The 14589-nt window shown below is 45.0% G+C and overlaps 1 protein-coding gene across 1 annotated transcript in view; it reads right to left on the bottom strand.

Annotated features, from left to right (window-relative positions):
* The window catches only part of rps6ka5 (ribosomal protein S6 kinase, polypeptide 5), a 32301-nt gene that overhangs the window by 14469 nt on the left and 3243 nt on the right, over nt 1-14589 (bottom strand). Inside the window, exons 2-12 of the mRNA XM_062522452.1 lie at nt 14001-14072; nt 12297-12515; nt 11220-11335; nt 10839-10940; nt 9763-9846; nt 9250-9353; nt 8910-9060; nt 8337-8498; nt 5986-6111; nt 4999-5132; nt 4641-4734 (exon numbers count right to left, since the gene is read on the bottom strand). Coding sequence (XP_062378436.1) covers nt 4641-4734; nt 4999-5132; nt 5986-6111; nt 8337-8498; nt 8910-9060; nt 9250-9353; nt 9763-9846; nt 10839-10940; nt 11220-11335; nt 12297-12515; nt 14001-14072 — 1364 coding nt within the window. The remainder of the gene's footprint in view (nt 1-4640; nt 4735-4998; nt 5133-5985; nt 6112-8336; nt 8499-8909; nt 9061-9249; nt 9354-9762; nt 9847-10838; nt 10941-11219; nt 11336-12296; nt 12516-14000; nt 14073-14589) is intronic.

Genomic DNA, 14589 nt, shown 5'->3' on the forward strand with positions numbered 1-14589 from the left:
CCACATCATTTATAGTTGTACATATTTGTAGTATGGGTCAACATACCCTCTGTTATTCTGGAGACCATAATTACTGGGATTCGTAACAGACAGTCAGAGATATGATCATATACTGTACGTCTAGAAACATCCTACGTTGCCTAAGCTCAGAGTGAATCACCCTAGACAATAACTGTTAAATATAGCCTATACCAGGTAGCTTTATAACATGACATGCTGTTTCATTTGTTTACTTTACGGATTCCTGTTTACAAATACTCTAACCAGTTTGATCCATGCTTTCACTGACGGACAATGCGACTGACATTATTCCACCATTCAACAACATAGTAAGACGGACAATGCGACTGACATTATTCCACCATTCAACAACATAGTAAGATACTTTGATTTACTTCTTAATTCATAAAATATAAAATTGCATTCGGAAACACAGACGTGTCTTTCTGATTATTTAGCCTATTTTTTTTTTAATGTCACAATAGTCTGCCAAGGGGCGGACATCCACACATGGTTGATTACGTGAATGGCAGACTAGTGCGAACATTAAACTCAGTTTTGCAATTTTACAGTTGTGTAACCTTACATATGTAGGCTACCTAGCTATCATTGTAAAATTAATTCCAAGCACATTGCCAAAGATACGTTTAGCTAAAGACAATTTGTTACAAGCTGATTTTATTGCATGCTGCTGTCTGAAAAGTTATAGTGCAAAGACTCTGTAAATTATTTCTGATACAAAGCATAGACTGTACAGATGTTGGTAGTACAATTGTCCTAAAGCTGAATTGTAATCTGTGTAGCCTTTCCAGTTTAATGTCCAAAAACAAGAATACATTGCCTTAACATGACTGATTTTCTCGGCCTCAAAACTAAACAATTTGGATATCAAATGAACTTTTATTTTAACCAGTTTTATTTTCAGTTATCCTGTTCAGTTAGCCGCGGGCGTTAGGATAATAAGTGCTTTTCTGAACGAAAACGTTTTGACATAAATCGTACTTTAATAGTGGACACAGACGTGCTTCCCCGATTTTTGACAACGTTTTGACATAAATCGTACTTTAATAGTGGACACAGACGTGCTTCCCCGATTTTTTGACAAAACATTGAGTGAGGAGAATTGCTTTTGTGTCCTGGAAATAGCTCTATGTGTTATTACACAACTCCTCTGTGAGGGGTCAGTCGCCTCTATCATAAGCCACATTAGCTTTTATTTTAACCAGTTTTATTTTCCACATGTAAGCTATCCTGGGTTTTATTTTTGAAATTGCTTTAAATATCACCAATGTATTGTCATTATATGTATATGCACTGTAACAAATGTGATGAAAACTATGCATAGAGATAGGCTTGTATTGATTTAGTCTTAATATTCAGTATGGTTGGTAAACCAGGAGGCCTCTGGTTTTTCAGCACTTCACTATTAGTAATAAGAATATTTTCAAACTAGTAAAATTTGAAGCGCTGGCGTTTCTAACCACTAGTCACACCATTTCCAAAGATATCAGTGTCATCGAACATGCCTTAGCTTGTAAAGTATATGCATAAGATTTGTTTATTGCCTCTAGACAAGAGATGCTAGATTTGTGCCTATGCAAGTCACCTAGAAATGCTTTAAGTGATCTTATAGAAATCTTTTATCCTGATAGGTGACTGGCGTTAGTAAAGAAACATTCAGAGTCATTAACAACATTCATGATGTATGCAGAAAAATGTATGCACCAGTTACACTAACTTCTTTACATTCCCTCAATCTACCTCTAACAGGACTTTCTAAATTCTACCTTACACCCCCCGGGCATAGTGGTAAAGAATTAAGTTCTGAAAATGGGATCACATTATCTGTAAATTACCTGTAAAAGAGACTGATACCTTGTTTTCTATTTTACTTTGTTGTCATGAAACATCTAAATATGTTATATCTGTACTATGTGGTAACCTTTCTCCCATAATAACACAAAGCTCATCAATGTTCAATCACTGCATGGATATGCTGATGCCATCCAGGTGTCGAGCACACAATGGAGTATCCTGAGAAAGATTAACTCTTGGGGGGTTGATATACTCAGCACAACGCCTGCTAGACTTTCATGTTTCTTCCTGGCGGGAGGACACTTTCGAAGAAGACACAGAGACTTTCTAGGAGTCTCATGAAACAGGTCATTGATTCAACACACGGACCCGAACCTGGCACAATGCTGCCAGGTCATTCTACAAATGGACTACCTGAACCTGGCACAGAGCTACTTCAGGCACCCTATCCTCCAACTTCAGAAGAACTGACCTTGGTTCTATGGAAACTACAATCATCAGCTGCTAAGGATCCTATTCTAGTAACCCCACTTGGTCCAATCCTAGGATGACCCACGGGGGTCAAGGGGAGGTCTGTAAGGATCCCAATTCTCAGACTGATGACATTTCTTTCAATCATAATGTGGACTATTGATTAGCTATGAAAAATACAGCAACTTTGAGTAACCTTTTACCTTTTCACATGAGAAACTAGCTTGGAAGCAAGAAATGTAAATACAATGTATTTGTCTTCACTGATACCCACTGAGGAACACAATGGTCTCTGTCCCACAGACAATGTAAATGCAGTGTACGTTGTGATGTTGTATTTGATTAGCACAGAAGGAAACAATGGTACTCAGTCTCACCCATAGCATCCCCCATGTGATCCCTAAAGGAATAACCCTTAACCTGTCGACCTCCAAACATGTGACTACTCTCAAATGTCCTTAACCTGTCACAAACTGGGTAACCTATAAAAGGGAAATCAACACATTATTCTGGGAGTTATTCTGCACCCAGATGCTCCCACACAGTAGGTGTGTAGTCTTCAATCCTCTGAGCTGGTACTGTATTTTCATTCTCTGACTGTTTTGCACGATAGCCTAAGTAATTCCTTTAACCTGTTGAAGTAACTTTCACACTATGCATTTAGATGTACTTCTGTAATGTGTTGGATGAATAACTTGCACCTGTCCAATAAATTGTTAAACTCTGACCCGCATGGCTTTCTTGCGGCAATTAGATATCCTTTGGGTTACGGTGAGCCACAAGGAACGGCTAGGATTAGTTCTCGTGGCCGTACAGGCTAATCAAGTGGAGGTGGCATGCTATTAGAAGAACTGACCATTGTATTATACTGTGATGGGTCGCTGGTTTTATTATAGTAGTCTGGGATTAGGCATCTAGAACCTTAGCACACCGTGAACCCTCTGTAGCTTTGGTAAGATGTTTATTTCCAGGTGAGCATAGCGACCCAGGTCAGCACTGTAGCCTCTGACCGGTCCACAACTAGGATCATTACTTGTGCTTGGTACCTCTCGAATTAACCGGCCGAGGAGGACCTGCGCAACACTATCCCCGGAGAAAACGAGTCTAATTAGCAATTGTGATGGAAAGCACTCATAGTATGAATTGACGTTCATATGGCAATATTTTGGGCGTCTGCCTACCATGTATAGTAATAGTACTTTGTAACAGAAACTTTTCCATATTTAGCGAGGTCAGAAATGATTAGGTTTACAGGGGTTCTTAATCCATTGATATTTTCAACAGTGCGCGGATGCTTCACGAATTTCCTTCGACCGCTTTCTGTTCCCTCATTGGTTCAGAAAAGTGACGTCATTACACTAACCATAACCATTAAAAGACTACATGAGAAACACTAAAAAGAAATGGAACATAAAGAAGGTAAATGAACAGTTAGACAGTTAAGACACATTAGTCTGGTCCTTACTGCCTCCTGGCAACAATCACTTGCAACCCACCCCTTTGCTTCCAGACTTCAAACCGCACAGACCTTAGGCTGCATCACATCACAAGGCAAAAGAGCTGCAACTTGGGTAATTGGGCTGAATGGGCTATATTAATCAAAGAAATAGTGGTGATGTGAGCGTGCATCAGCCAAAACAGACCAAGGACTGATGACCTAATTTAAGAAGCACAATCTGACTGTCGCAGTCTCCATCTCTCTCTGAACACAATGGATGCCTTCCAGCGCACTCTTCCAGAACGGTCTTTCAAGTGCCTTCCCAGGTCTGAACACGGATTCAACCCATGTCAATTAAGAGGGCAATTAACCGCAATAAACACGCAAATAAATAAATAAATAAATAGGAATGTAGGGCACCACAAAAGGGAAAGGTTTTGATCTCTCTGACTGTGCCCCAGATTGGTACATAAGTAAGCCTGTGGCGCTGTGTGCGTGTGTGTGTATGTGTGTGTATGTGTGTGTGTGTGTGTGTGTGTGTGTGTGTGCGTGCGTGCTCATGTTGTAACAGTAGGGGGTACAGGGGAGATTGGCCTCCATGCACTCCAATAAAAATCTATGGAGGATTAAAATAGAGCTCTAATGTGCACACCACTAACACAGACATAGAGGGGTTTGGACTGCAGGAATCTGCACCAGCGACAGCGAGGCACTTCGTTTAAAATGTGCATCTTTCAAACCGGTCTGATCATTAGAAGGAGCATCTGACACAGAAACGGTTTGTCAAAGGCACTTTTTCCAACCGCCTAAACAGTGTGGGCCATTAACAGAGACACAGTACGCAAGTCATTGATAACATATGCTAGCTAGACCACAATGAATGGCAATTGGCAAGAGGAAAGACATGAATCCTCACCTGGTCGTGGTAAATTTCATGCAGCTTGACGATGTTCGGATGCCCATCGCACAATTTCAGAGCTGCTATCTCCTTCTGCGACTGAGCCTCCATCCTTTAGAAAAATATATTTACAAATAAATACATAAATAAATATATAATAAATAAAGAAACAAATAACAGTCAATTCAATTCCAACTATTATTATTATTATATATTGCACATCTATAACAAGTTATTCATCTTTACTGTTGAACTTGAGCAAAAAAATCAAGCCGACTGTCTCAACACTGGCCAAACTGGACTGTTATTACAACAGAACCTGTCCAGCAGGCTTGACCTGTGCGGTCTAGTGTTTCCTGGAGCTGCCTAGAGTCACCTCTTACTGACGATCTTGACGGCGTAGCTCTGCCCCGTCTTCTTGTGGGTGCACCGCCTGCAGATGGAGAAGCTGCCTTCGCCCAGAGCCGACTCCTTCAGGTCCACCTCATAGTTCAGGTAGAACGGCGAGTCCTGGGTAAAACCGTGAGACAGACCGTTGTACAAGGTTCTAGTATACATATACACGTATAAGACTGCACATCCAGAGAGTTTATCAAAACACTTCCACGAGCCATACAAATGAGCCCATGGCTTCACATAACTGATCAAGCAGACATCAACAAATATCCCCATATGGCCTGTAGATTGTCGTAAACAAACAAACACAAACAAGGCTTTTGGCCTTTATCCCCCATTGCCCCGGTGTGCTGCTTTCACACTCTATCTGCTTCAGACACTTTAAGACTCTTCCCCACACGCTGACACTTCCCCAGAGAGAAGTCAGAATGAGAGTGCTCTCCGCTTCCTTCCTCTTGAGACTACTGAAGAGAACATTTCCATTTATTCATTTAGCAGACGCCTCTACTCAAAGCTCATTTATATTGTCCTTGCATATGTCAATTACATTAAGAGTCACTGTCCCAAGAGCAGCTCGGGGTTAAGTGCCTTGCTCAAGGTGGAAGCCGGGAATTGAACCCACAACTTCAAAAGGTTACTGCATGCTAGCCCAGCTTTTTAACCACTACGCTACCACCACCCCCAGGAGTCTTGACTCAGGAGTCTGGTCAGACATGCACAGGTTGAGGGTGTGCAGGTTCAGTTGGCTATTTCGCTCACCATCCAAGCTGTTGGACCACAGTGTGGTGAGAAATGGCTAGACCGAGAGATATTAGATTCAGATGGGCGAATGGGAGGTGAAGACATACAGACTGATAAAGAAAAAGGAGTGGATGGAGAGAACTGGGCGGATGGATAGATAAACTAAAGGTAGAGGCGGATTGTTGGTCGGGTGGGTGAGAGACGGGAGACGGCGTGCGCGGGTCACCTTCATCATGGCGCTGCGGGCCACAGCAGCCGAGCCCGGCCTGTCCGCTCCTCCACACAGCTGGATGGGGTCGTCCATCACCACGTTCCTCTTGAACAGGATGGAGGGACTCATGAACGAGTAGCCCTGGCAACACACACACACACACACACACACACACACACACACACACACACACACACACACACACAGATCATTATCAAAACGTTCTCAGGTGCGAATGTTAACTGTATACATCTCATTTAACTCCCATAACAAATCTATGAGTGTTTTACGAGTGACTATAGCAAGGAATGTAACAATAAAAAACCTGCTATAAAAGAGAAGAGCTGACATAAAGGAGAAATTCTGCCAGCATCATTAACACATTACTGCAAGTGCTCGAGCAACTACAAGGCTTTTTATCGAGACCGCCACTCCCGAGAGAAACGCATAATGCCTCCCAGTTGCGGCTTCAAAGTCTCTGGTGACTGTGTGGCTGCCAGTGCGCCTCAACCACTTCCTCTCCTCGTTTCAGCTCGCTGCCATCCTCATCACCGATAGCATCTACGTCTCTAAAACCACACCAACGACATCTCTGAGCATAAAAAAAAGAGACATTAGCGGATTTAAGGCTTGCTAGATTGACCGTTTTAGCATCTAATGAGGGCATCTCCTTCAGATTCTATGGGCATGGCTGACCGGCCTTCCAGTGGGCTGCTTCCCAGCCCTGAAGAGTGTGTTGACAAACGGGAGAGTTGTGGGGACACATCTGCTGTCTTCACACATTTGTGTCAGGGCCCGCTTCCCACAATGTCCTCCATTTTCATTTCCTCGCAGCGTCTCGCACTCAGCCAGCGCCGCCGTCTATTTTTGGCTACGGGGAGAGACTCTGAGGCGGTATTAATTCTACTCTCACTCTCTCTCTCTCTCACACACACACACACACTCTCTCACACAGACACACAGACACACACACACACACACACACACACACACACAGCTGTGACTAACTACAGAGGAATGGAAAAGACGGCTGGACGGAAGGATGGAGCTATGAAAGCGCTCTTAATTGCTAAGCTTCGGCATGTGATTGCCGCGCTTCACAGATGACATCTTGGTCTCATAATGTGACTTCATTTAGTTTGCGTTAGCGTGCACGAGAGGCGACTGCCTGGGTACACATTAGATAAATATATGTGGAGGACAAAAGGGAAGGACTGAACGACATGAACACTGAGGCAATAATCACTGGCATCACGCGCGCACACACACACACAAAAAAAACCCTGCCCCAGGCAAATTAAAGGAGAAGCAAGAAAGTAAGTAGGTAAATAAATAAATAAATACATAAATAAAGCGATGGCTAAAAATTCTCACATTAGGCAGGCATGTTTTTTTTTAAATAAAATGAAGACAAAAAGCCAGACGAGGCGTGAGATGAAGTTGGCAATCAGAGGTTTTCACACAGAGCAATTCGAGAGCAGACATGGCTACGCGAACCTCTCATTTTGAAGTGCTGTGCGCCGCGCTTTAATGGGGGTGGGTGGGCTTGCGGGTTATTGAGGAGGAGGCGGCGGCTGGAGCATCCAGAAGGCAATCACGCGCCCGGTGGCCCATTCAGCCTCCGCCACCTCCACCTCCACCGCCACAGACATCAGCTGGCTCAGGAGCGCCAGGGGCCACACTCCAGCAGCTCAAAAGGCTCCTCCAGAGAGGCCACTCCCTCGCCCATTCACCACTGATGCTCCTCACCCTCCATGGCAGGCGGGCAGGCAGGCGGGCGGGCGGGCAGGCGTTGGGGCAGGCGGCTGGGTGGGTGGCTGGCTGGCTGGCTGGAAGGCTGGCGAGCGTGGCTGTAATTACATGCTAACTTTAACAGCCCCCACGGCTCGTCTGATTTGAAGGGGGATGTGAGGGGGGGGGGGGGGGGTCTACCAGGCCTTGACTCTGGCTAGACGGGAGCCCAGACAGTCAAGCCAATTACAGTGCTTGTTCTTCATCAAACAGCAGTAGTAGCAGCAGCAAAATGATGATCATCGTCATCATCACTGTTGTTTTCGTCAGCTTCAATCATCATGTCCATCAAAAGAACGAATGCAGATCGATGGAGGGATTTAAACCGCTGGCCTTCAAAACACCTCCATTAGGGGGAGGGGGAATTTGGGAGAGTGATGATACCTGCTACAACCAGCTATCACCATTACACTCATTTCGATACTCCACCGCAGCGTGAGGCGAGGAGGTGAAATGAAAACCATAAATAAACACACACACAACACACACACACACACACACACACACAGACACACAGACACACAGACACACAGACACACAGACACACAGACACACACACACACACACACACACACCTGGAAGATGCGGCCACAGTTCTGTGGCAGGGCTGCTGGGGAGTAGGTGGGATCCATCTCCGTGAACTCCTCGGCAAAGTTGCTGACATCCAGCTCATCCCGGATCACAGGCTTGAAGGGAGCCGGAACCTTCTTTGCTGCAAGATCTTCCCAATTGATTTTCTGTACGTGAAGGTATCTTAATTAGTAATGTGCTCCTATTCTATAAATACAGATATATTTATGCTTTGAGTTGAAGGTAAGGTAATATTATGGAAATGTGCACTCACACGAGCAGGGCATGCACTGAAATCTGCACTAATTAAACACAACTGCATAATGTAGTGGGGCAATTAAATAGGAATAAATATTCTGTCATCTTATATAAAATGATGATAAATGGCATACAACATCACAGTTTAGGTGTGTGTTATATGAGCACATGAGATGATCTGATATTCAGGACGAGAGTGTTCTCATGATGTAGCGATATGAGTGAATCTACATGATGGATATGAGTCAGTCAGGCGTACAAAATGTGTGTTATGAGTATATGTGCGTGCGTCATTCATTCAGTCACTGTGATCTGCACACCTGGTAGAAAGGGTGACTCTTCACCGCCTGGGCCCCTGAGGGCCCCGAGCCCAGCCTCTTCTTTGGGTCTTTGACGAGGAACCTCTGCATGATGTCTTTGGCCAGGGGACTCATGTCCTTGGGGAACGGAGGCTCCTTCTTGAGGATGCGCCTGTGTGAGACACACACAAAGATCATGGTCTCTGAGACACGTGGTGGGGTGAGTGAATGTGGGCCGAGGTGTTGTGTAAGTGTGAGGAGGGCTGTAGTCAGGACAGTGTGTGTGTGTGTGTGTGTGTGTGTGTGTGTGTGTGTGTGTGTGTGTGTGTGTGTGTGTGTGTGTGTGTGTGTGTTTGATTACTTGGCGATGTCGGAGTGGGAGTTCTCATCTCCGTCCACAGTGAAGGGGGAGCCTCCCGTCAGCAGCTCATACATCAGCACACCCAAACTCCACCAGTCCACTGCCTGCAACACACACACACACACACACACACACACACACACACACACACACACACACACACACACACACACACACACACACACACACACACACACACACACACACACACACACACACACACACACACACACACACACACACACACACACACACACACACACACACACACACACACACACACACACACACACACACACACACACACACAGTTATACAGCTTGCAATGCACATACATTCATCTCTTTTGTATGCTGTACATACACTTGAACTCATTGTCCGACACATTTATACACACAAACTTAACCCATCACACATCTTACTGACAATGCAAGGACACACGTGCACACACACACACACACACATACTTCAGTTAAGTGGAGCATATGATGGAGCTGTTTATGCATATCTGACCTTGTCGTGGCCTGATTCTCCTCCCTCCACAATCTCTGGGGCCATGTATTCGATGGTCCCACACACAGAGTACGCTCGCTCCACCTAGAAAAGAGAACACACACAGGACCACACACACAGATGAACACAGAGACATAAAATGCATAGACACACACACACACACAACATGTTCTGACTACTACAGAACTTGCCCAACAGGACACTAACAGGGCGTAGGTTCAGACTGCAGCCAACCCAGTGCCATCGCACATCACACCTCCACTGGAGAGGTGATGCAGTATTCTGGGAAATATGGCATCAGCTGCGATCCTGCTGGGCAGACAGGAACGGCTGAAGGAATTTATTTTTGGCTCTGCAAACTCCTGAGTCAGTTATTTTTATAATGAAGGCTTGTTTTTTAATATATATATAAAAAAAATATCTGAAGGCTGTCCAAATGTTACTGGGCCAAGAATGCTCTGATATCTCCTCTTGCTGTTCTGTGCACACACTCCCCGCCTTCTTCTGCTCAGCATTCACATTCTCTCTCCCTTCGTCTATCTCTCTCTTACACACACACACACACACACACACACACACACACACACACACACACACACACACACACACACACACACACACACACACACACACACACACACACACACACACACACACACTCTCTCTCTCTCTCTCTCTGGGCGGCTATGAGTAAAAGTAAACACTTCTCCATTAGCAAGGCAATGAGCCTCCCAGTCTCTCTACACCAACTCAAACAGCCTTACCTCTCTCTGCCTACAACAAACAAACCCACACCAGCACAAGCCTTCTCTCAATATGACTTTTGGCCAGAGCCTGCTTGTCTGGCCATTCATATACGTTCTTCTACTGGACGTCTAAACATTAGCTGATTAATGGCCAATACTGAACGTCTGCACACTGCTCTCAGCCAGACAGGATCAGAGTCCATATCAGGGTGGGGAGGACTTGTGGCCAGCCCTGCGGTTTTTCTTAGTTTTTTAGAGGCAGAAAGTAAAAGAAAAAGTGGAGGGGAAAAAAAACTGTTCTGTTCACTGTGTTCAAGTCAGTGTTCTTACTTCGTGGAACTCTTTGCTAAGCCCGAAGTCTGTGAGGACGATGTGTCCATGGGAGTCCAAGAGGATGTTCTCCAGCTTCAAGTCCCGGTACACAATCCCCAGCTGGGTGAAAAGGAAAGATTTACATTTATTCGTTCAGCAAACACTTCTGTGCTCAAACACTAATGCTGCCACCGCCTCGAAGATATTATTTAAAATGCAACAGTTATACAAGTGTCATCATTAATGCTTTTGAATTCTCTTCTAAACTATTTATTACCAGAATCTGGAGGAACGTTATAAAAAACAAATTAGGAAGAATTAAGAGGAAAAGTCTCCTACGACAGCTCTAAGAGCATATACTGTAAGACTGAAGTCCAGCTGAAACGGACGACTCCTGACCTTGTGCAGATGCTCCAGGGCCAACACGATCTCGCCGCTGTACAGCGCCACCTCCTGCTCTTTGAAGTGGACACTCTGGACCAGGTGTGTGAAGAGCTCCCCTCCGTTCACATAATCTGCACAGTGGGCGTGTACACACCTCAATTTTACTTTGGTATATTTTGCATAAAACAGTGCCTCAGAGTTGCTGCTTAACCATGAACAGCTGCAATATCAGCACTACTTCTACTCTGATGTTATTCATGTTTAACATGCTCTTGATTTCAGCAGGAAGGGTCAAAATGTTCTCATAAAAGGTAGTTATTATACAGGCTTGTCCAGACAAGCACACAGAGGGGGAAAAGGAACACCAACCGGTTATCCCCTTCTTGTCTTCCTCTGGCAAGCTCACTAACAAAGCCTGCAGTACAACCAAGTGTTCAGAATTAAGCTAGATGCTTGCCGTTCTAAAATGGAGCATGTTTGCATTCCACTGTTCTGTTGTAATAGCACATTAGTAGCATTACTATCATGCTCTGATTGCCCAAAGGAGTCACATCAATCATCCCAACAAATCCCACTGCTAACCTTAACCCAGCATAAACAGAACGTAAGAGGAAATCTACACCAGCACCAACAGCCAAATATGCAAAAGCTGCAAACTGTAATTTTCCGATAATAATTAACATGAGATTAAACATCAACCCCCTTTTATTCATTTGGAAAGGTCACACACATGTGTACACACTGTGAGGACAATAAAGCATTTAGTGGCATCATTATTATGGGTGTGTGTGTGTGTGGGTGTGTGTGTGGGTATATATCCAGGATGAGGATGAGCTTGGTGTCTGTCTGAAAGGCGTAGTGGAAAAAAAAGAGAGAATGTGTGTGTGTGTGTGTGTGTGTGTGTGTGTGTGTGTGTGTGTGTGAGAGAGAGAGAGAGAGTGTGTGTTTACCCAGGATGAGGATGAGCTTGGTGTCTGTCTGAAAGGCATAGTGGAAAAAAGAGAGAGAGAGAGAGAGAGAGAGAGAGAGAGAGAGAGAGAGAGAGAGAGTGAGTGTGTGTGTGTGTGTGTGTGTGTGCGTGTGTGTGTTTACCCAGGATGAGGTGGAGCTTGGTGTCTGTCTGGAAGGCGTAGTGGAGGGTGACGAGGAAGGGCGACTGGCGGATGTGCTCCAGCACGTGGCGCTCGGTGCGTGTGTGTTCCGCCGTCTTGGCTTTCTGGATGATGGTGGCCTTCTTCAGCACCTTCATGGCGTACAGCTTCCCCGCGTCATGGCCACTCACTTTCCTCACCAAGAACACCTTGCCATACGCTACAACAGGACGTGATTATGACAAGGTGTTCTTGGTGAGTATGGTTATTCATCAGCAAAGTATGGTTATTTATCAGAAACCTTTTATATAAAGGACCTTAAAAAAAAAGTGAACTTGAGAGATAGAGAGCCACATGATTTGCTAGCAGTAGAGGAGAAACATTACCATTTTTTTTTATCATAGTCTGGAATATCCCTAAGCCTAACAGTGCATCACTCGTGTTGTGTTGACTGAGATAGATGCCTCTTAATGTGTAAATCATCAGGTAAAGAACATGGGCTTCAGGGGGGATGAGAGGTAGTGGAGGGAAAAGTGACTTATCAGGGGGAAACGCATTCCTTAATATGGCACTATGAGGCTAAGAGGCATAAAGCTATTTTGAAAACCCTGCTCCTAAATCTGAGGTGCAGAACTGACCACAAGAGGAACTATTCATACATCAAGCAATACCCTGGGGAGCTGGTAAAAACACGATTGCTTCATCGTCGGCCTCGCCAGCATAGCACAAGTGTGAGTCGTTTTGCACGGCCCACCAAATCAGAATAGGACTCTGCGGGCCTGACCAGAACAATCAGCGCGAACCGGGAGAGTGCCCTGGGCTAGTCTCCAGCAGCACAACTCGAGTATGGCGGCCAGCTCAAGGGAGAATCTGCTCCTACAGTGCTTACAGAGAGAAGGTTGGCTGCTCCGTCCTACGCTCGCTGCCAGTCTAACAAACACCACAGTCTATAGCTACTTCTTCATCTAGTCTCTTGTCCAGCTGAGGGCGGTAGGTAAAGACGGAGTTTGTGACGGAGGCTTAGCGGTTTCACTGTCGACAGGTCATTTTGTAACCCCGGTGGCTAATGCCTCAAAAGTGTTGCCATAGAGCGCCACTAAATATGGCTGTGGGGATATGAAGTGACAGAGAGAACAACAGTGAAAGGCCATGCAGGGGGTCCATAACGTTCGTCAATAATTTACTAAGCTATAATAGTACAGAAAACAAAACAACCTGCACAACAGACGGCAGACAGCTCGTCGCTATTATGGAGAACTCTGAATGACTGCAACACTCATTAAAAACTGCTAAAACATGTAAAGGGAAACAGAACAGCACGAAAGAGGCAATTGTATGAGGAGCATGAGGATGTCAAAAACACTGATAAGCTAATTCATCAAGAAATGACCAGCTGTTTCACGCACTCTTTTTGAACAACATAACATTCCACGGTTTCCAACTCTATATAAGTTGAGAATGCTTGTCTGTGTCACCTGTAAGTCTTTCAAAAAAAAATGTTTTTAAAAGTAAAAGATGATCAAAGGACATAGGTTGTGAAGCTGCACTGTCATACAGGACTCTCTGGAGTACCTCTTATCTGACTTGAATCCTCTTGGCCGCATCTCACAGCAGGCCAGTAATCACAAAGCAACCGGGGTCGAAGCCAAGCACTCTGTGTGCTCTGTGCTCCAGACTCCAGTGACTGGGCCTAGCTGTCACTCACCTCCAGTGCCGAGGACTTTCAGGAGCTCGAAATTCTCAATGCCGACTCTCTCCACGTGACCTGTGAGGTTGGCTGAGGGAGGAGGGAGAGAAACAGAGAGAGAGAATGACAGAGAGAGTGACAGAGAGAGAGAGAGAGGTGTAAGGAGCAGTGCTGTATTACCAGAGCAGAGAAACATTACTCCCTGTTCAAGTACAACAATTTGCTGCTTGAACAATTTATGAATAAAGCATGACCCAACGTTACTGAGAGAAAGCGACTGCTCTAAGCTGTATTTGGCTTCTCCTAATATGACCCCCTTGCTCTATGTCTTCACTTGTGTGGTCACAGTGACTCTGACTGCTAACAGAATCTTGTCTCATCTCGCTCTGAAGCAACACTCTGCAGGGAAAAAAAACTGCCATTTCCACAAATGCGGCTCATTATGAGACCATCATGAATGATGCAAGCATACAACTGTATAGGAAGACACAACAGCGAGTGGAAATGCTCTGTTATTCTCTTGCCTCCGTTTGCCTCCGCTTCCCCTCCTCTCTGCCTTCAAGGGGCATGGGTATCATTAGGAGCGCATGCTTAAGCAGCTACATCT

This window comes from Sardina pilchardus, chromosome 20 (genome assembly GCF_963854185.1).
Source record: "Sardina pilchardus chromosome 20, fSarPil1.1, whole genome shotgun sequence".
Taxonomy (NCBI): Eukaryota; Metazoa; Chordata; class Actinopteri; order Clupeiformes; family Clupeidae; genus Sardina; species Sardina pilchardus.